The sequence below is a fragment of the Phocoena phocoena genome, chromosome X (genome assembly GCF_963924675.1).
Source record: "Phocoena phocoena chromosome X, mPhoPho1.1, whole genome shotgun sequence".
Lineage (NCBI taxonomy): Eukaryota > Metazoa > Chordata > Mammalia > Artiodactyla > Phocoenidae > Phocoena > Phocoena phocoena.
In genome coordinates, this window is record NC_089240.1 from 125,676,638 (window position 1) to 125,699,827 (window position 23,190).

General features: G+C 47.2%; 1 protein-coding gene across 4 annotated transcripts in view; it reads left to right on the forward strand.

The window, feature by feature from the left end:
• The first annotated feature begins 17,812 nt into the window (after window positions 1-17,812).
• The window catches only part of MAMLD1 (mastermind like domain containing 1), a 55,707-nt gene continuing 50,329 nt past the window's right edge, over window positions 17,813-23,190 (forward strand). For 2 of the 4 annotated variants that reach the window (XM_065901069.1, XM_065901071.1), the window contains exons 1-3: window positions 17,813-17,908; window positions 18,289-18,300; window positions 19,759-19,772. In XM_065901069.1, the coding sequence (XP_065757141.1) occupies window positions 17,813-17,908; window positions 18,289-18,300; window positions 19,759-19,772 (122 nt within the window). The remainder of the gene's footprint in view (window positions 17,909-18,288; window positions 18,301-19,758; window positions 19,773-23,190) is intronic. The other 2 variants (XM_065901070.1, XM_065901072.1) reach the window with 1 other exon arrangement.

Here is a 23,190-nt window from a genome sequence, read left to right on the forward strand (position 1 = left end):
TATCTGTTAATCCCAGACTCCTAATTTATCCCTCCCACCACCTTTCCCCTTTGGTAACCAGAAGTTTGTTTTCTATGAGTCCGTTTCTGTTTTGTAAATAAGTTCATTTGTACATTTTTTATTAGATTCCACATATAAGTGATATCATATGATATTTGTCTTTCTCTGTCTGACTTGCTTCACTTAGTACGGTAATCTCTAGGTCCATCCATGTCACTGTGAATGGCATTGTTTCATTCTTTTTTATGGCTGAGTAATATTCCAGTGTATATATAGAGCACATCTTCTTTCTAGTTACTGCAGATGATCACGTCACCTCTCCTACTTATTCAGGGACCTTGAGAAATCATCTGAGATGTCTTTTTGTTCCCTTGCTCCCGCTCGTCCTCTCTTGAACGGTATTTCTCAGGTTCCCTCCCTTCTGTGTAAGTATCGCGTGCTTCCTGTTTTGGAAATGCGGCGATTGACACTCACTGGGCAGCTTTGAGCCCAGGGCGAGTCATCGTAAGCCTGCACTGACCACTTCGGAGTTTGTTATGGAGGTGTGGCTCTCCCCTCCCCCGGTTACCCAAGAACGCTGTTCTGAAGACAGAAGGTAAAGTCGGGAAAGTGGAGAGAGGCATGAGACAGGGAAGAAGAGAAGAAACCCTGTTCCATGAGCAAGAAACAACCAGTTGTAAGCTCAAAGCTCCAGACCATCTGGAGAGGCAGCAGCATCGGACAGAAGCAGCCGAGATGCGTCTGAGTCAGAGGTGGAGCACAGGGGGAATGTGACCTGAGACAGAGTAGAAGGTAAAGAGACCCCCATACCCAGGGAGTCCCGCGCTGGTGAAGAGACTCATTCCCACAGAAGGAGAACCCAGGCTCTTGGGAGAAAAACTTCAGGCTTCTTTGCAGAAGAGAATGCCCTTCAACCTGGGAGTGATAGATCAGCTGGTGAGATGGTTCAGCTAGACTAGAAGATGGTGATGGATGAAGGGGTTTGGGAGGCTGCCTGCTCACTGAGGGCTGAGGTGAATGACAGGCCTGGGCACAGAGGGAGGGAGAGCATTCTGGAATCACGCAGAACTGCCAAAAAGAGCCATAAACCACCAGATGGGCAGCTACTTCCAAATTTCCAGAAAAGAAATTCCTTAAACTGGATAGCTTATGTGGTTCCAGCTAGCTTGCTGTGGCTCCCCGGGAAAATTGTAGAACATGTTCCTAGAGCAATTGCGAGGGAGTGGGTAGTCAGACAAGAAGCCAGCAAGAAGCGGGTCCGAAACGAAAGCAGAAGGAGCAGGTCTCCCTCAGAGCCGCCACTGGCTCACGGGAGCAGCGCGTCCGGTTAGAATCTTCTTTTCTGCTGGAGGAGCCCCCTGGGCAGGTAGGGCAGAGAAAAGCAGGCAAGTGTTTGGACCTCAGCAAAGCCTTTGGCAGCGGCAGTTGTGGAATCCTCGTTTACAGTCCAGTTACGTGATTGTGTAACCAATGAAAGGAGTGAATCCAAAGGCCGTGGATCATGGATTCGTGTCCCCCCTTAGAGAGGGAAGTCTCGAGGCAAGTGCCTCCTGGCCTGCTTCGCTTTTTCTCTTCGCTCTTACCAGGTTTGGCCCTGACATAGTGCCAGAGGGTGATGAATTCTCTGTAGCGGGAAGTTAGAATCCAAAGAGATCTTGACGAGCTCAAGATTGACATGCGAGATTGAACACAGACAAATGGCAAGGTCCTATATTTGGGTCCTGAATCCATCTGCCCAAGAATAGGATGGGGGAACCGGGGTTTGAGAACAGAACAGGGAGCTTCTAGTTGACCGTGATCGTGATTCAGCAGTGAGCTGGGCCCGCCGTCAGGGTGACCATGGCCTCGGGCTGCAGCGTCTGCCATGGCCCACTTCCCGTCCAGCGATATACACAAGCAGAGGTCGTCAAGCTGGGGAAAGACGGGGTGACGAGCAGGTCCCAAAATGCAGGCAGTGTAACCAGTGACCTCCCCAAGCTGGGACTTGAACCCGGGGCTCCTGATTCCAACTTCAGAGCTCTGTAGTGAGCGGCTGAGTACGACCCCGCAGGCAGTATCGTAATCTAGCGCGTACTGAGTACCAAGCCTTGGGCTCATTTCATTCTGATTCTTCTGAGTATATTGACAAACGCTTTGAGAGTTGGAAAACACTTTCACGGAAAGCAGAGACCCTATCGGCCTCTAACTTCTGGTGCCCAAGGGAAACTCAGCAGAGATCCTCTCTCATAAAAAGCAATTTCTTATATGACTATGAAATGAATTTCATGAACCACCATAGGCTTCTTAACCATTAAAAAAAAAAGCCTTATTAAAACGGTACCTTTCAGACGCACCAAGGTTATAGAGGTAACAGGACTTTACTGAGCCTTAAACTTCGCTGCAGTACAAAATGAAAAGTTTGTCTCTTTTCTTATACCTTCTCTACGACTCTCCCATACTTGCTTAGTGTAAGGAAAAAGAGGAAGGATGAATCAGTATGACACAGGCAGCTTGATTGGATGAATAAACGGATGGCTGACGGGATGAAAGAACTGCAAAGTCTTGGCACAGAAGTGTTTATTTGGAGCGTTTCTGAATTCCAAATCAACTCTGTGCACATTTGCGCATCAGGAACAGGTGATACTCCATCTGAGTCTTGAGCTCTGTGGGTCTATAATGGTCTTAGGAATATGCCTTTTAATCTTTAGCTGTTGGAACCCTTAAACCACAGAAATATACATTTGTATTTGACCCACAATGGAGTTAGGTGGTCCTGATTTGGGTTTTGAAGAAATCAGTTTAGACGAATACAGTAGATAAAATCAAGGAGAAACCAGAACTTCATGTTTCCTGGCTGCCTCCTCAGGTGCACAGAGCTTGAAGCAGGACTTGGTTCGTGTTCCCGAACCTTCTTCCTCCTGGTAAACTAGCACACTGCACAGGGCCCCTCCCCCCAGCCCACCCCACCCCCAGTTTTAAGCTCCAGCCAAGGGCATCGTTTCTTTTCTGACTCAGGGAAGGCACTTTTGATCAAGCAAAAATGTCCTATTTGCCCTGGTATTAGCACTTGGGCTTCTGGGTTGGAACAGTCTTTGCTTGATAAATAGGCTAACTTTGCATAGGGCTGGTCATAGACATCAACTTGTGTAGTTTGAACTGTGGAGATCCGCACTTACTCTCAACCCAAGTAGCCTACCAAAAGCGTTCACGTCAGTGTTCCCCTCCAGCTCTTCTAGAAGCCGGAATCGGGCCGTGTGTTCACCATTGCTCTTGCCTATTAGATTGCATTTGTCTTTAATGCCTGCTTCTATGCATTTTGTTAACTGTGTTCTCGAAGGGAAGTGTCTGGGGACCAGTACTGAAACACACAGCCATTTTCCCACTTTCTTTAGTAACTGGAGCCATTGTTGCCAACTTGCGATAGATAAATACCTTTGAAATTAGATTGTTTCCTCCAAAGCTGATGGTAGCAGACTTGACTGTTTTCTTTCATTTATGAAATAATATCTAAAATATTTGCAGAGAAGGATTTCCAAGAATGGAGAGAATTCATTGCGTCAGAGTAAGTACTGAAGGCACGTTTCCTCCCATCAGATGGGATTTCACATGAAATCTCTAAGTGCAACGGTAAGGTTTTTCTTATTATTCGAAATCCATCAGGAGAGTGGAATGTATTCAGGAAGGCAATATTTTTTTTTTTTTTTGGCTGTGTTGGGTCTTTGTTGCTGCGCGCAGGCTTTTCTCTAGTTGCGGTGAGCGGGGGCTACTCTTTGTTGCAGTGCGCTGGCTTCTCATTGCAGTGGCTTCTCTTGTTGCGGAGCACGGGCTCTAGGCACGTGGGCTTCAGTAGTTGTGGCTCACGGGCTCTAGGGCGCAGGCTCAGTAATTGTGATGCACGGGCTTCGTTGCTCCATGGCATGTGGGATCCTCCCGGACCAGGGCTCGAACCCATGTCCCCTGCATTGGCAGGCAGATTCTTAACCACTGCGCCACCAGGGAAGTCCCCAGGAAGGCAGTTTAAGCATGAACTCTTCACAAATCTTTTCTAGCCTAATGGTCTTTATTTTAAAAAAAAAAGGCTGCTCTTTTATCTCACTGCTCCTTAGGCCACTTGTTACGTACCCTCCCCTCCCCCGATACGCCTTCTTAGGTAATTTTCTCAGGTGGACCCGTCACAGTGTAGATGGAGACAGAAGGCTGGACCGTGCGTGCAGACCTCGGGGACACCTCTGTGCAGTGCCCGGTGACAAGTGCCACGTTGCGTAGCCGTGGCCTTCCTTGTTTCCTCCCACTTTCTTTTCAGAGCGCTCTGGACTCTGAGGTTGCTGAATTCTTGAACCTTGTCCTAATTCATGATGCAGGGCTCTGATCCCCAGGTGGCCTTGTTTAGAATCTGGGGGCGGGGGTCACACGAGTGTTTGGTTGAATGTGGAAAGAGGGGACCCCAAACTCTGCCCGGCCCCACTAGGAATCCGAAGGTGGCTGAGGGTCTTTCCAACAGCCGCTGAAGGGAAGTCTGTACACTCCGGCCGGGGACTCATAGCAGGTGGATACCCATTGAGGCAGCGCCAGCCGGCAGGGCTCATAGGGTCACCCAGGCCAGACTCTTTCGTCTGTTGAAAGAAAGTGAACCCCGGAGAGGTGAAGCGGCGCGCTCGTTGGCCTTGGCAGGGGGAGGCAGCAACCTCAGTGCTGCCGACACTTTGAAGAGAGGCGGGGTCACTGGACGGCCTGGGAGGCGGCCTCGGATATTTATTAGGCTCCTTGGGTCAGTACCTTTTGGAATGTGGACCAGAGGGGGAGCGTTAGATGGGGCGTCTGTGTCCAGCCCAGCCCACCGCAATCTCGGGAGTCAGTGAACCTGACATGTGGCGTCACCTCTCCCTGCCCATCATTCCTCATCCAAGGATCTGCCTCATTCCAGTCTCTGCCTTGATTTCCCCCTCTGCTCACGAAGAGGGTTACCTTACAATCTCTAGTTTGCCTCCCAAAACTAAGATTCTAGGACTCTAGCCAAGCGTCACTATAAAGGGGCGGGGGACAAAAGGGACTGCTTCCTTTTGTTCAGTTCATTTGCTCAGAGGTGCTGAAAGGGGCTGCCTTCCCCCAGAGCCTCTGTCACAGGGACTTTCAGGTTCAAGTTATCATCTGGCCCTCATACGGTACACGTGAAAGGCGAAGAGCAGAGGGCATCAGCCCTGCTTTGCAGACGAGGAATCTGAGGGTCAGAGAGTCGATGATTGGTTTAAGATATAAGTGCAAGCCAGGTCTCCTGGCTCCGGTGTTCAGCCCACAGTTTCTCCCAGGTCACCAGCTACAGACACTTTGCAAACCTTCACGCGCCTGCTTCGGCCTGCTGTGACAGCTGGCATCAGGGCCCAAGTGGCACACGTTGCTAAGTTGTTTCTACACACTGAAGCTATTGCGAGCCGAAATTGCCACAAAACCAAGCCACTTCCTCCCTAGCCCAGCATCTCCAGTTATTGTACGATAAGTCTAGGGACAGCATTGTTTAAAAAATCATTTCGAGGGGAAAAGAATCTTGCTTGCATATCTGCCTCAGGGCCACAGCTGAGGGGAGAGCAGAGGCAGGAAGGGAGGCGAGCACCTTAGGTTCTCTCCCCTCTGCTGGATGGCAAGGTAGAGGGGCCAGGCACCCACTGGGGCTGATGGGGACATCCCCCACTTAGAAAGGGAGACTTTTCCCCCTGGGCCTCTAGTGCTTGAGTACTTTCTAGGACAGAGAGAGAGAGAGAGAGAGAGAGAGTCTCTGTCTGTCTGTGCCTGTCTTTGTGTGTCTCTGTATGTGTGTGCCCGTGTGTGTCTGTCTGCATGCTTGTGTGTCTGTGTGTGCCTCTGTATTTGTATGTCTTTGTGTCTGTGTGCATGTCTCTGTGTGCACGTGTGTGTCTATCTGTATGTGCGTTTGTGTGTACATGTGTGACTGTGTGCATCTATGTCTGTGTGCGTACCACCGTATGACTGGCATGGTTTGGCCCTGCAGAGGACACCGGGACAGTTTCCTGACGCCCCCCCCCCCCCACAGGCCAACCACAACCTTGGTGATCAGCTTGTGGGCGTTCAGCACCCAGGAAAGCCAGCACCTAGAAGGGCCGTCTGGACTACCACTTTAAATCCCAGGGCTCTTTCAATTTTCAAAGCACATGATGTCCGGAACAGAAAAAGATGATGCTGAACAAGTTCAGGGAGAAATGAGGTCTTGACGAAACTTGGCCTCACATCACCTTGAGGCTGTTTCTGCTGCAGTCGATCACGTGACAAGATCAGCATTGTTAGCCCTGCTGTAAGGCTGTCTCAGTCTGCCCTCATTTCTGTGTGTCCCCAAGTTCCAGAGAACTCTGTTCTCTGCTTGTTGTCATGGATGGATACTGTGTGCTGCTCGGTCTTAGAGTCGAATCCGTTTCCTGGCAGGGCCAGCTGGAGGCACAGTGATCCCAGCTGACTTGTTGGTTTGGGCAAGTCTTGTCTCCTTAAAGCAGGATTCTGCAGTCCGAGCCCACTGTATGGGATCGTAGAACATTTGTACTTGCCAGGAAGCCCCAGCCCCAAGCTGATTCATCACTGAGTGGCATGGGATGGTCAGGGGAGTGTGTGGTGGACAGGCATTGGTAACCTCAGTGGCATGACATCCCAAATCCAAAAGGAGGGGGACTCGGGAGGTCCCTGGCAGTGGCAGCAGTGATGTCAAAATTCAAGTCAACCAGATCTTGAGGTATTATTTCCAAACCAACTTTGTAAGTTGTTTATCTATGACGTGGGTCACTAGGGAAAGGTCGCGGCACCACTGTGTCATTAAGGGAAGAAAAGGCCTGTTGACACCCCATTTCAAAAGGAGCTAGTCCTGCTAAGAGTGCAGGATACAAACATTTTTTTCTCCCCAAACTTAAAAGATGTGGCTTCATCGTTTCTCTAAAAGGAACAACTTTCTAAAACCCCAAGTTAGATTAAGGAGGGATAATAATTTGGGCTTTATTTAAAAAGCTTAATTAGTATATAATTTACATACCATATAATTCACTCTTTGAAAGTATACCATTCAATGTGTTTCACTGTTTTGACTTGTCTGTTCTGGACATTTCATATAAATGGAAGCACACATCGTGTGGTCTTTTGTGCCTGGCGTCTTTCACTTGGCATGATGTTGTCAGGGCTCATCCATGTTGTAGCGTGCACCAGTACTTCATGACTTTTTATGGCTGCGAAATACTCCATTGTGTGGAGAGACCACATTTTGCTTATCCAGTCACCAGCTGATGGACATTTGGGTTGTTTCCACCTCTTGGCTATCATGAATAGCGCTTCTGTGAACAGTCATGTACAAGCTTTGGTGTAGACATGTTTTCATTTCTCTTGGATATAGACCCGAGAGCGGAATTGCTGGCCCATATGGCTATTCTATGTTTAACTTATTCTGGAACGGCCAAACTGCTTTCCAGAATGGCTGCACCATTTACATTCCCACCAGCAATATGTGACGGTCCCAATTTCTCCACATCACTTTGGGCTTTTTCAAACGCACAGAAATATTGAACAATGTGTTATGCCTTCCTAAGGACGCATGGGCTCCAACCCAACGAGTCACCAAGGCTCTAGGCTGAGGGACTCCTTCAAATGGTTCTAGGGCAGCCGCCACCCAAGCTTGAATCCGTTCACACGCAGTGGTAGCTGTTAGGTTTCTGTACAGAACTTTGTGTTTTACACACGAAGAAACTCACTCTTCAAGGTGAAGCAGCTTTCCCAGAGCCCCATAACTCATGACCTAGAAGCCAGCCTTCCTGCTTCACGGCCTCTCCTTGGGCTCCGAGGCCCTGACTCTCCTAACATCTAGAAGGCCGGCCTTCTTCACTCTCGACCCGCCTGTCTCCAGCCTGGGCTCTGCCTGCCTCTCCCAGGACTGGCTCCCGCTGGACCGGGGCATCTCACTTGACTCGTTACACCTTCACACCAAGATTGCTCGTGGCGGATCGGAATTAGCAGCATCCAGTTCCTTGCGAGCGGGGTCATGTGCTGCGATTACAGCCCAAAGTGCCCACGACTGACGGCACTGAGTTTCTGGATCTGTTCCCCACGAGGCGTCCTCTGCTGGAGGTCTGGACGGTAGTAGTGGCCTTAGCCTCCTGGCCTGTATTCAGCCCGCCATCAAGCCGTGTGGCTCTGCACTAGAGGTCCCTCCTTCCCATTGCTTCCTCCCGCTTTCCACATGGCCCTGCACCCCAGTTTTGTCTACAGAAGTTTGTGATGCGTGCTCCACTTCAGAGCTGCCTGGGATCAGAGGATTCCCGGCTGCAGGTTCATGGGGCAGGCAGAGTAATAACGGTCCAGAATAGGGCGTTCTCTACGTGCCGAGAGCCAAAGCCAGCCCTGGGCTCAGAACGCTCTAGCTCCTAGTAATCCAAACAAGAGAGGATCCTTCACAACCGAAGAGTAAACAAGCCCCAGAGCCCCCGGAGGGAGCCCTCTCTGGCACAGGCCAGCCCTCAGTGGCATCCACACCTTTGCTATAGAAAGATTTTTATCCCCAGTGTATGAGTTCGCTAGGGCTGCCATGGGAAAGTTCCACAGACTGGGTGGCTTAAACCATAGACAAGAATTTTCTCACAGTCTTGGAAGGTAAAGTCTGAGATCAAGGTGTCAGGAGGACTGCACTCCCTCTGAAGGTGCCACAGAAGGATCCATTCCAGCTTTCTTCTAGTGCGTGCTAGTTCCTTGGCTTATGACAGCATAACTCCAGTCTTCACGTGGCCTTTGCCTGTGTGCGTGCCCCTGTGTCCAAATTTCCCCTTTTTATAAGGACACCCGTCATACCGAATTAGGGGCCCACCCTACTCCAGTATGACCTCATCTTAACCAGTCACATCTGCAATGACCCTATTTCCAAATAAGGTCTCATTCTGAAATACTGAAGGTTAGGACTTCAACACATGAATGGGGAGGGGGAGACACAATTCAACGTTAACACCAATGTACACGTCTGAAGACAGATTTGAATTACTTTGCCATCGACATTACCTTCACCCGACTAGATGTGTTCGATTCCTCTGTAAGCCCATTTGAAGTCCAGAGATCTTTTGGCTTTTTCTTTGGTTTGGAAGCTAAATTTCACCCTTGAAAAAATGAGGACCCTAATATCCAATGTCTTCTATCCTGACCAAAAATATGCCCAACAAGCCAGAGACCCAGGATGGGACATAATGGTCTCAGAGATTCCTTTGGGAGTGGCTGAGCAGGACCTGTCTCGTCACCTCATCCGGGGAGCGCAGAGGAAGAGGCAACTAAGATGGGAGACGCACTCGGGGTTGTGGGGTGCACCCAACTTGGCTTCACAATGCAGCTCACCTTTATACCTTCCAGTCTGAAGCCCGAGGCTCTTTCTGCTACTTAGTTCCTGGGGGGCAGGGGACTGGGACTCTTGCACTTGGAAAGGTTTCAGTCCTTCAGGGTTGCTCCATCCTCACGCTCGGCTTGCCTCCTTGCCAAGTGCCTCTGATTCGGTTCTTCGTTTCCTTCCTCTGTCATGTCCAGACTCGGGGGGCGACAACGTAGATCTGACCCCGACTGGCACTTTGACGTGGACGTCAGGCATCTGGCAGAGTCCACAGGTCTGGGCAGCAAGAGGTCCAGTAGTAGAGGCCTTGGCTAAGATGGACAGGGGTGAGCCAGTGATAACCCTGGGGGCCCTCGGGTGCCTCCAGAGCCCAGGCTGACGGGGCAAGAGAGACTGCCCTCAGGCCTCTGCTCCGAACCTGAAGTGTGAGTACAGCCCTCACCCACCGCGCTCCCCACATGAACAGGCTCCAGAGCCCCAGAGCAAAGCCTCTCCCTGGAGCATCGACTTACCTGATGATGGGTTGGGGGGGGACATTTTCTTTCTGTATTAAACCCGACACGGATATAGAAAACTGAATTCACATGGACGTCTGAGGGTGAAATCCAAAGTGCGTATGGCAGATGATTTGGGGGGTTCATCCACAGTCCTGGATTGTGCTTGGGGGAGAAACATTGCTGAGGATTGGTTTCTTTTTATGGGGGACATAGGCTTCCCGTACAGGTGTTCGTGGATGCTTCTGGGGGGGGTGGGAAGGTAGCACACCCCTGCTGTGGCAGGAAGGTCTGCGCAAGGGCTGTTTCCCAGGCCCAGGTTCATCTCCAGGGAAAGAGGAAACGATGTCATGGCCACAGAGGCTGGCGTGCCGACGGCAGGAGACGCCTTCTGACTTGGACCAAACCAAGTCAATTTCCAGGCAAGGAGCTCTCACCTGCGTTTCCGCTGTTGGCCACGCTCTCCAGCCCTGGGCCCAGCCAGTATCCAAACTCGGCGATGTGGTGCTGAGTCAGTAGGCCGCTCCTGCAGACCAGAGCATCAGGCCTTTATCCTCGGAGCTCTGGCTGCTACCTCTACCTGTCCTCTCTACATTGGCTGCTGGGAACCGCAAAGGGGCGGGTCAAGAAATCAGTAGAGTGGAGTCTTTAAGAGCCAAAGCGGCGTTTTCTTTTTTTAATTTTGCCTTTTTTTCCTTGGAGCTAAATGGGTAGCTTGTTTGGTATTGGTAGGTTTTGTGCTGCCAGTGCTAAAATGGGATCTGGGCCTCCATCCCTCACACAGGCTCGAGATGCTGGGTGCACTGTATATTATATGACATTTTGTCCTCGTTAGGGTGTCTCTAGACCCTAGTTTTTGAGTGTGGTCACAGCTGAGGCCTTGGGCTTGGCCCCTGAAACACTCAACAAAGATTTGGGTGGGACTTGTATTTTCAAGAATAAAAAGGTCTGCACAAACTTCTGTACATTGCTTGAGAAAAGAATGCCACTTGGGGGCTCCCCTGGTGGCGCAGTGCTTAAGAATCTGCCTGCCAGTGCAGGGGACACGGGTTCGAGCCCTGGTCCGGGAAGATCCCACATGCCATGGAGCAACTAAGCCCATGCGTCACAACTACTGAGCCTATGCTTTAGAGCCCGAGAGCCACAACTACTGAAGCCCATGCGCCTAGAACCCGTGCTCTGCAACAAAAGAAGACACCGCAACAAGAAGCCCATGCACCACAACGAAGAGTACCCCCCACGCCGCTCCCCGCAACTAGAGAAAACCCACGCATGAACGAAGACCCAAGGCAGCCAAAAATAAATACAAAAGTAACTTTTTAAAAAATGCTACCTTGTACGTGCCCCAGAAGCAATAAGAAGAATGTGTCCCCGTGGGTCTGGACACTGAAATCTTTTTTGAATAGAAGTTAGCTATTCTTTTATGAAATAATTATAGATTCACTGGAAGTTGCAAACAGGGTACAGAGAGGCCCTGAATTGTATCAAAACCAGAAAATTGATACTGCTGGAGGTTTTTCTGAGGACATAAATTTTCATTTCTCTGGAATAAAGGCCCTAGAGTACAAGTGCTGTGTCATCCTACAGCTGCGTGGCTAGTTTTACATTTCCCACCAGCAGTGAGGGGTCCAGTTTCTCCACCTTCTGACCAGCTTTTGGTGTTCCCACTGCTGTTTATTTTAGCCATTCTGATAGGTAAGTAGTGGTATCTCATTGTGGCTTTAATTTGCAATTCTCTAATGGTTAATGATACTGAACATCTTTGTATGTGCTTATTTGCCTTCCGTAGAAAGTCTTCAGTGGAATGTCTTTTCATGTCTTTCTCCCATTTTCTAATTGGGTAGTTTGTTTTCCTACTGTTGAGTTTTTGAGATTCTTTATATATTCTTGATACTACTCCTTTATCAGATAGGAGGTTTGCAGATATTTTCTCCTAGTCGTGTTTTTCGTCCTATTCACAGGGTCTTTCACAGAGCAAAAGATTTTACTTTTGATAAGGTCTAAGTTATCAATATTTCCTTTTATGAGTCACACTTTTGCTGTCAAGTCTAAGAAAGAACTTTTTGCCTAGCTCTACATCCCGAAGATTTTCTCCTACCTTTTTCTAAAACTTATGTAATTTTACACATTTAACTATATGGTCCATTTTGAGTTAACCTTTGTGTAAGGTATGAGGTTGAGTTCGAAGTTCATTTTTTGCCTATAGATGTTCAGTTGTTCCAGAACCATGTGTTGAAAATGCTACCATTCCTGCACTGAATTGCTTTTGCATTTTTGTCAAAAATCAGTTGGGCATATTTGTGTGGGTCTATTTCTGGAATCTCTGTTCTGTTCCAGTAATCTATGTGTCTGTCCCTCTGCCAACACCACACCATCTTCTCTAATGCAGTCATATGATAAGTCTTGAAACCGGGTAGGTTGATTCCTTCCACTTGATTCTTCTTTGTCAAAATTGTTTCAGCTCTTCTACTTCCTTTGCAATTTCCATAAAAATTTTAGAATAATTTTGTCTATATCTGCAAAAAATCGTGCTGGGATTTTGATAGGAATTGGTTACAGCTGTATATCAATTTGAGAAAAATTGACATCTTTAGAATATTGAGCCTTTCATTCTGTAAACACAGAGTATCCCTCCATTCGTTTAGATCATCTTTGATCTTTCATGAGTGTTGCATAGCTTTTAGCATGCAAATTCTATGCGTGTTTTGCTTGGCTTTCACCTAAGAAGTTTTTGAGCAATAGTAAGCGGCATCGTATTTTTAATTCCAGCGCCCATGTGTTAATTGCTGGTATTTATAAGTGCAATTGATTTTTAAATTTTATTTATTTATTTTGGCTGCGCGCAGGCTTTCTCTAGTTGTGGTGAGCGGGGGCTACTCTTCGTTGCAGTGCGCGGCTTCCCACTGCAGTGGCTTCTCTTGTTGTGGAGCACGGGCTCTAGGTGTGTGGGTTTCAGTAGTTGCAGCACGTGAGCTCAGTAGTTGTGGCTCACGGGCTCTAGGGCGGAGGCTCAGTAGTTGTGGCGCACGGGCTTAGTTGCTCTGCAGCATGTGGGATCTTCCCGGACCAGGGATCGAATCTGTGTCCCCCACATTGGCAGGCGGATTCTTAACCATTGTGCCACCAGGGAAGTCCCAGAGCAATTGATTTTTTTTTTTTTTTTTTTTTTTTGTGGTACGTGGGCTTCTCACTGTTGTGGCCTCTCCCATTGCAGAGCACAGGCTCCGGACGCGCAGGCCCAGCAGCCATGGCTCACGGGCCCAGCCGCTCTGCGGCATGTGGGATCTTCCCGGACCGGGACGCGAACCCATGTCCCCTGCATCGGCAGGTGGACTCTCAACCACTGAGCCACCAGGGAAGCCCGCAATTGATTTTTATATGTTGATCTTGTATCCTGAGAACTTCCTGAACTTACTTGTTAGTTCCAGGAGTTACTTTGTAAATTTGTTAAGATTTCCATGTAGACAATCATATCACCTATAAATATAGTTTTGCTTCTAATATGTATGCCTTTTATTAGTTCTCTTGCCTTAATGAACTAGCTAGAACTTCCAGTACTGTGTTTTTGTTTTATTGAGATATATTTGACACACAACATGGTGTAAGTTTAAGATGTACAACATACCGATTTGATACAAGCAGTGAAGAGAGCAGATATCCTTGCCTTGTTACCAATCGTGAAGGGAAAGCATTCAGTCTTTAATCATTAAGTGTGAAGTTAGCTGTAGATATATTGTAGATGTTCTTTACCAAGTTGAGGAAGTTCCCCTCTAGTTCTGGTTTTCTGAGAGTTTTCATCGTGAAGGGGTGTTGAATTTTGTGAAGTCCGTTTTCTGCATCACATAATACGGTCATATGATTTTAATTGAATTTGTGGTTTTGAGATAATTGTAGATTCACATGCAGGTGTAAGAAATAATGCAAATAGGGCTTCCCCGGTGGAGCAGTGGTTGAGAATCTGCTTGCTAATGCAGGGGACGTGGGTTCGAGCCCCAGTCTGGGAGGATCCCATATGCCGCGGAGCAACTAGGCCCGTGAGCCACAACTACTGAGCCTGCGCGTCTGGAGCCTGTGCTCCACAACAAGAGAGGCCACGATAATGAGAGGCCCGTGCACCACGATGAAGAGTGGCCCCTGCTTGCCACAACTAGAGAAAGCCCTTGCCCAGAAACGAAGAACCAACACAGCAAAAATAAATAAATTAATTAATAAACTCCTACCCCCCAACATCTTATTTTAAAAAAAAAAAGAAAGAATGCAAATAGATCCCATGTACCCTTTAGCCAGCTTCGCCTAATGATAACATCTTGCAAAACTGTAGTATAATATCACAAGCAGGATGCTGACATGGGTACAGTCAAGGTACAGAACATTTCCATCTCCACATGAATCCCTCATTTTGCCCGTTTATGGACACATCCACTTCCTTCCCACACCAACCTCCTCCTTACCTTTTGGCAATGTCTAATCAGTCCATTTCCATAGTTTTGTCATTTTAAGAATTATATAAATGGAATCACACAGTATGTAAGTTTGGGGGGTTGCCTTTTTTTTTTCACTCAGCGTAATTCTCCGCAGATTCATCCAGGTCATTATATATACATCAACAGTCGTGTCTTTTTTTTTTTGCTGAGGAGTGTACCATGGTATACAGGTGCCAGTTTGTTTAATCCTTCGTTCATTGAAAGATTTCTGGGTTGTTTCCAGTTTGGGGCTATCATGAATAAATCTACTATAAACACTTGTTTACAAATTTTTGTATGACTACAAGTTTTCTTTCCTGTGGGATAAATACCCAGTGGTGCAATTGCTGGGTCATGTAGGAGTTGCATGTTCGTTTTTAAGAAAGCGCCAGTTTTCATTCCCTCCAACAATGTATGAGTAATCCAGTTTCTCCCATTGTTGCCAGTATTTGGTGGTATTGATTCTTTTTAAATGAAGGTGAAATTCACGTAACCATTCAGTGGCATCGGTACATTCACAATGTACTAAGCCATCACGTATTACTTCAACTTCTTAAAAATTTGGTAGATTGTTTTATAGTCCAAAATATGTCTATCTTGGTATATATCTCTTGGATGCTTGAAAAGAATGTAAATTTTCCTGTTTCTTGGTGGAGTGTTCTATAAATGTCAATTAGATCCTATTAGATGGTGGTGGTGTTGAGTTCTTCTATATCTTGCTGATTTTCTGTCTAATTGTTCTATCAACTATTGAGAGAGGACATTGAAGTCTCCACTATAAATGTAAATTTCTCCTCTCAGTTATGTTAATTTTTGCTCCATATATCATGTAGCTCTGTGGTTTGGTGCATACACATTTAGGATTACTTTTTCTTCTTGGTAGATTGACCCTTTTTCCATAATGTAATGCCCCTCTCTGTGCCTGGTAATTTTCTTTGTTCTGAAGTTACTTTATCTGGTATTACTAGAGCCACCCCGCTCCTTGTTTTTTTAATTAACATTTGCATGTTTTTTCATCCTTTTACTTTCCACATGCCCATATCATTATATTTGAGGTGAGCATCTTGCAGACATCATATAGTTGGCTTATGTTTTTTTATTGACTCTGTCAATTTCCGTCTTTTAATAGGTGTATTTAGATCCTTTTCACTTAATGTACTTATTGACGTTAGTGCTTAATTCTGCCAATTTATTTTTAATTTCTGTTTGCTCTCTGTTTTTGTTTCTCTATTTTCTTTTTCCTGTCTTCCTGTGGGTGACCTGAATATTTTTTAGAATTCCAATTGATGACTCACGTACACTGTTTTGCATGTTTCTTTTCGTATACCATTTTTCTTGCTGGCTCTAGGTATTACATCGTATATAAATAACTTATAAGCATCTACTGATGTCAACATTTTACCAGTTCAAGTGAAGTATAGAAACCTTACCTCTCTTTCCACTGCTTTACCACCCTCCTCTGTTTGTAATGTAATCGTTAAATATTTCTCCCACATACATTTACAACCATAGCATGCATTGTTATAATTGGTGCTTCAACCACCAAACACAATTTAGAAAACTTGAAAGGAAAAGGAGAGTCTATTCTATTTACCCACATTTTTTCTCTTTCCATTGTTCTTTCTTCCTTGGTGATGTCCAAAATTTCTGCTTTTATCATTTCCTTTCCGTTCAGAGAACCTTTAGCCATTCCCTTAGGAGAGGTCTGTTGTTAACAAAGTCTTTTAGCTTTCCTTTTTAGTTTCCCTTCATCTAAGGATGTCTTGATTCCCCTTCCATACCTGAAGCATATTTCTCAGCACTTATTTAGATCTTCTGTTTTAGCTGACTTCCTCTGACAATGCTCTGGCAGGGAAAGGGGGAGCACACTCTCTCATTTCTGCCAGGTAGCTATAGAAATCCAGGTTCCCCACTTAGCCTTCCTTGACACGGGGGAGGTCGGGGCTTCTCATTACTGCTGGGCAGTGGTGACAGTTCCAGCTCCCCACTGGGCTTCCACTAATGCCACCCTGGCTGGGATAGGTAGGAGTGCCTCATTACTGTTCCCCATGTGATCTCCACTGACACTGGAAGGGATGGGATGTGGACCTATTACCACTGTGCCAGGGGCAAAGGTCCTGGCTCTCTATGAGGTCTCTTCTAACACCACCCTAGCAGGGACAGGGAGAGATGACTCATTACCGCTCTGTGGGAGTGGATTCTAGGCCCCCAGTTGGCCTTTACTGATGGGGCTGGGTGGGAACACCCTTTTTTCTATGGTGTTTAGCTGAATTAGAGTGGTTCTTGTATAAAAGTTTTCGGTCTTGGGAGGCTGCCCCTTTCCCAGTCCTTTGGCTTTTGCTGGAGCCTTTTTGCCTCTGTTCATTGGCACTTTGGATTGTTGGCTTCTTCAGGTCCTGATCTGGGATCTATGAGGCAGAATGAAAACCCAGGGAGCTCGCCACTGCGTTGTTCCTTAGGTCCCAAGGTCCCTATCCAGCCTGCTTTCTTCTCTCCACCTTTCAGGGTCTTCTTATGTTTGTTTTATATGTAATGTCCAGAGGTTTCAGTTGTACTCAGTGGGAGAATGGGGAAAGTACTTCTCTTATTTTTCCAGAGCCAGGCATCTGGACATGGAAATTTTAGACCTGGTTTTGTACTGCCAAGTAGATCTATGGGAAGGAGAGCTTCCCTCGCATATGAATGTCTTAGCAGAGCTCCTATTCCACGTCTACATTGTGAGAACAAAAAGAAATGAAACAAAACAAAACGAAAAAAGTCCGCTGTACCTGGGTTTGCACGTGTCCGCTCATCTGTCACGGAGGGCATAAGTTGGGGCAGCCGTGATGGCAGCCGGCTCGGTTAGTTTTTTGTAAACCAGTGCACCAGGGTCTCATGAGCCCCTTCCAACGTCCATTGCTTCTTTCCATTGACTGTCAGGTTATGACCTGTCAGCTCACTTGGCTGGGTGCTAACGGGCAGAGTGGGGAGTTGCTCCTTCTATGGGCCAAAGGCTTCAGTAGAGCTGAAGGGGCAATAAGCCATCACGTGATCCAACCGCCGTGGTTTTCATGTTAAAAAAAACAAAACAAAAACCTGTGTCAGAAAACAGAAAAACCTTTCCCCAGATCTCACTGCGTACCACACAAGCAAAGCCAGACCCAGGAGCCCCATTCCCTGCCTTTAAGCCCACTGTTATTTAAGGTACATTGGGCTGCTTCTCCACCCATCCCTCAGCTCTCCAGTGAACTTCACTCTGCCCCACGGCCAGGGACTGCGGTCTCATCCCAGCCAAGTGCCTCCCAGAGGTGCCCTTCATCCCTGGAGGTGGGAGGGGCTCCATGAGGGTGGTGGGGTGGGAAGAGAGACAGGAAAACGAACGTGGCTGACTCCACCTAAACCTGTCCTCAGAATGCAAGTCTGTGATTCACGGGGTCAATGGTCTCATCTTCATATCTGAAAGACAGTGTACTTTTTGTCTCCCTAAGCCCTGTGTCTAGGTCGTTTGGGAAGCGCCTTGGAGAGTCAAGAATAAAATTGCAGGTCAAACAATGGATGACTGGAAAAGTCGGCTTGTAACCAAGAGCATGCTTCCCCATTTCGCCATGGTGGGAAATCGTCAGGAGCCCAGAAAGCTCCAGGAATCGGTCAGACAATGGGCTATCGGGGGGGAGGGGGGTTTTGAATGCTTCTAATCTTAAACTTGAACGTAATATGTGTTATTGAAATTCTCTGTGCGAACTTGGTGGCAAGCAACCAACCCAAAATGTAAGGAACTGAAATCTGACCTAGAAGGGATCTAGGAGATGAGCTGACCTTGCCCCTTGTGAGTTTTTGGAAGAGCAGGAAATAGAGTCCAAGGTTCCATGTGGATTCCCAGTCCAGCTCTCTCTGCACTGCACCCGTTCAACTGGAAAGAGATGAAGGGTGAAAAGGGAAAAAGACCTACTTTTTACCTTAATAGAAACCAGGAATGTGGGGATGACAGGCACTAGATATATTATATTAGCTTCCTAGTACCACTGAGAACAGGAAGCCAGTGAGTAGGGCACAGAAAGAGATTCCCATTCGATTCTCTGGCCCTGATGTCCTTTCAAAAACTCATTTGACAAATTTCTGCTTTCTTCCCTTGGAACTCAGATGTCATCCACGGGTCCGAAACTCAGGGTTAGGGATTCCAGAGAGCCATCGGTTGGTTGAATCTGACAATAAAAGCCTGCAACCTCGCCAGTCTACCAGGGTTAGCTCAGTTAATAGGAGGTGCCGCAAACACAATGGCTGTTATCTCAGTGTATTAGGTCCACAAAGGAGTGGCTCACTTAATCTCTGCAATTAATAGAGCCGAGAGGAAATGGCTCTTCTAGACCCGTGGGTCTGCTTCCTTCCTGTTCAGAGAACTGGGAGCTGGGGGCTCTGAGGTAATGCCATTTCACATAACTAGAGGGCCTGGCTTCTCCAATTCCAAGGGCAACCCACTTTCAGTAAGTCAGTTTTCTATTTAGTTGAGGATTCTGATCTGTGCACAAGTGTGCGGGGACATCGTTGAAATCCTGTTGCTGTCTTTTGCCCTGGTTGTCTACCACCAACAATGTACTGAAAATGTGGTATCCAGTTGAGGCATTTACAAAACTTTGTTTACTGAAGTTCCAGCTCTCACAGAGATGGCGGAAAGATGGGATGGCAGAGAGGGAGCGATTTCTTTGGCCTGTCCTCCAAATTACCAGCCCTCCCGTCAGGCATCTTTCCATGGCAATCTCTACCCTCCATCCTAATTACCCTTTTTAGTTCTTGCTTCTCTTTTATGGTCAAGAACTAAGTCAGTGAAGGAAAGCCTCCCGGTAATGCGTCCAGAGTTCATGGTCAGTTTCCACGGGACTTGCAGTTTCTCCTTTGTTTCACGCTTGTTTCCAACCCTAGGGGAGAAGACTGGGTGGGTTGTAGATGCAGGATCCTCTTCCCCTTCCCCCCGTGTGCCCCACCAACAAACACCCTTTTAGAAAGTGTGACTAGTAAGTAATTGTTTTGGTTTTGATGAGTGTAGATCTCAGCGCAGGATGGGTTTTTCCTGGAACAGGTTCTTAGAGCTGCCACCCGTGCCCTCGCTCTGGAGAAGCGGCCCTTGCTCACGCCATTTCCTGGCTAGGCTTCTCTTTGTAGGTGGCCTTTAGAGTCCTTTGTAAGTCTTGCCAAAAATTCACATTCATTGCTTTAGAGTCACACTTCGGTCTTGATCAAAATCAGCCCTTCTCCCTCCTCCGTGGCACACCTTATTCTCCGCCAGTGGCTCAGAGTGAGCTGTTTCTGAAAAGCCAAGCTGTCCTAGAAGACCATGGATTTGCCCCAGTGGAGGGGATCCAAGCCTTGGGCTCCGAAAGGTCAAAATCACATTCATCTTCTTGGAAGATGCACATGGCCTCTGAAGGAGCTGACACCTAGGGCACCCGCTCCTTTGGCTGTGCCTGATGGGTATGGAGCCAGGCACTGCTGACGCAGCCAGTTCTGGTTTGAGCAGTTCCTGGTTTGAGCACAGCTGACTTCTCGCAGCTGGTCAATCCCTGCAGCTTCAGGAAGGTACCTGGTGCCCACACGGAGCTCTGCTCCACATGCTGAGTGGCTCAGCAGCCCCGTGTTTGTGGACAGAGACGGACAGATTCAAAGCAGAATGGCCAGTCAGTTCACCGTGACACCTGCTGTCCAGATACGTTAATACAGGGCCCAGGATGGCAGCAGCAGAAAGCAGTCCTTTGTGGGAGCTGGACTGGCACCTCCCAGGTGTGGCCTGGACTGGATCTCGGCTGTTTCCAATGCTTGTTCTCCCTCGGGTGCTTTTATAACATCCACGGATGACGCCCCACACCCCAGCCCCAGGAAACTGTGTACCTCTGGAAGCACTTCCCTAGCACCACCCTCCCTTGTCCTGCCAGCATCCTCAGCGTAGAGGTCTGACACATTCAGCTTACCTGTTTTTTTTTTTGTCCTTTCCCAAGAAACAGACTAACAACAACAAAAAAACAAATTTCAAGTCAAGTTCTGTTAATAAAATTATATCAGTCCCAAAGGAGAGTTCTTTGAAACAGCCCTGGGATTTACATGTGAAGTGTTTTTTTTTAACATCTTTATTGGAGTAGAATTGCTTTACAATGTTGTGTTAGTTTCTGCTGTATAACAAAGTGAATCAGCTATATACGTATACACATATCCCCATATCCGTCCCTCTTGGGTCTCCCTCCCACCCTCCCTATCCCACCCCTCTAGGTGGTCACAAAGCACCGAGCTGATCTCCCTGTGCTACGCGGCTGCTTCCCACTAGCTAGCTATTTTACATTTGGTAGTGTATATATGTCCATGCTACTCTCTCACTTCATCCCAGCTTACCCTTCCCCCTCCCCGTGTCCTCACGTCCATTCTCTACATCTGCGTCTTTATTCCCGGCCTGCCCCTAGGTTCATTAGAGCCTTTTTTTTTTTAGATTCCATACATATGTGTTAGCATACAGAATTTGTTTTTCTCTTTCTGACTTACTTCACTCTGTAGGACAGACTCTAGGCCCATCCACCTCACTACAAATAACTCAATTTCGTTTCTTTTATGTCTGAGTAATATTCCATTGTATATATATGCCACATATTCTTTATCCATTCTTCTGTCAGTGGACACTTAAGTTGCTTCCATGTCCTGGCTGTTGTAAATAGTGCTGCAATGAACATTGTGGTACATGTCTCTTTTTGAATTATGGTTTTCTCAGGGTATATGCCCAGTAGTGGGATTGCTGGGTCATGTGGTAGTTCTTTTTGTAGTTTTTTAAGGAACCTCCATACTGTTCTGCATAGTGGCTGTATCAATTTACATTCCCACCAACAGTGCAAGAGGGTTCCCTTTTCTCCACACCCCCTCCAGCATTTATTGTTTCTAGATTTTTTGATGATGGCCATTCTGACTGGTGTGAGGTGATACCAATGGCATTTTTCACAGAACTAGAACAAGAAATTTTACAATTTGTATGGAAACACAAGAGACCCCAAATAGCCAAAGCAATCTTGAGAAAGAAAAACAGAGCTGGAGGAATCAGCCTCCCTGACTTCAGACTATACTACAAAGCTACAGTAATCCAGACAGTATGGTACTAGCACAAAAACAGAAACATAGATCAGTGCAACAGGATAGAAAGCCCAGAAATAAACCCACGCACATATGGTCACCTTATCTTTGACAAAGGAGGCAAGAATACACAGTGGAGAAAAGACAGCCTCTTCAATAAGTGGTGCTGGGAACACTGGACAGCTACATGTAAAAGAATGAAATTAGAACACTCCCTAACACCATACACAAAACATAAACTCAATGGATTAAAGACCTAAATATAAGGCCAGACACTATAAAACTCTTAGAGGGAAACATAGGCAGAACACTCTATGACATAAATCACAGCAAGATCCTTTTTGACCCACCTCCTAGAGAAATGGAAATAAAAACAAAAATGAACCAATGGGACCTATTGCATAGCAAAGGAAACCATAAATAAGACAAAAAGACAACCCTCAGAATGGGAGAAAATATTTGCAAATGAAGCCACTGACAAAGGATTAATCTCCAAAATATACAAGCAACTCATGCAGCTCAATATCAGAAAAACAAACAACCCAATGCAAAAATGGGCAGAAGACCTAAATAGACATTTCTCCATGTGAATTATTGAGAGTCCACTTGCAGGAAAACGTGCGTCTGATGTGATGATTTTTCTTGGCCTAAGACCAGGGCCCAGGACACCTGATTCCAGTCTTGCTTCTGCTCCTAACTAGCCATGGGGCCTTGTCCATCCTTTGCCCACTCTGAGGACAAAGATCAAATGAACCAGGAGTAAGAATAGCCACCTTTAGTTGAGTGTTGACTAGGCGCTACGCACTTGCTAAGCATTCGGGCTGCCTTATTTCCTGTAATCCTTAGGATAACCCTGAGATGAAGAGGTTAGCTCCAGGAAACTGAGGCTCAGAGAGGTTAAGCAACTTGACAAAGTCACAGAGACAAGGCACAGCAGAGCTCAGAGCCTGCTTTCTTCACCACTGTGCTCTGCTGCCTCTTGGATCTGAAGCATGTTGGAAACCACAAAGCTCCAAGCACATATCAGGTGGGAGCAGTTGTCGTAACAAAGTGCAGCACCTCTCAGCATTTGTTCACTCATTCAGCAGCCTGATGGCTTAACGACTCGTGATCTGGAGTTTTACCTTTTGAACACTTGGGCATCCACCCAAGCTTTAATAAGGCATCCAGTCTCTGCAGTGAGTGTATGGAGTTTTAACAGGAGGCAGAATGTTTGCTCCCTCCTTTTGAAGTTAAGATCTCCACTCCTCCCCCAGAACGGTGAGCGGATTGATTACTAGTGCACGAATCTCTAAAATACTAGCACTCCAGATGGGAGCGCTTCAGAGCCCACGTGGAATTGGAACCCAGTCGTCTCCGTCTCAGTCTGCACCCAAAGTTGCGAAGATTCCCCAGCTCTGAGCAGCCGCCTAATCCGTTCATAAGGCAGCTCCAGAGAAAATGGAGGCATTAAGGGCATTAGACGTACAGTCGGAGAAGGAACGGGATGCTGCGCTCACGGCGCACCTTCTGTGTGTCGTCATGGGATGATAATGAATGGCCGACTCTATAGTTACCATGAGTTGGCATGTCCGGTCTTCCTTCCGACCTTCCCAGCCATTGCCCCTCTTTATGGATGAGGACTCTTAGATCCAAGAAATCCAGTGACTTGTAGTAAGATGCTCATGGCGAAGGTGGGGAGCTCTATCAAGGGTCCCCATTTGGGTGGCCCCAAGTGCAGCCTGCTTTCCACCTGCAGTATGACCTAAACCAACGGCTCACCCCTTCTTCTCCTTCTTGTCACTTCCAATGCAAATGGAGCTGAGGAAGGGGCAGAAAGGAGTCCTGTCTG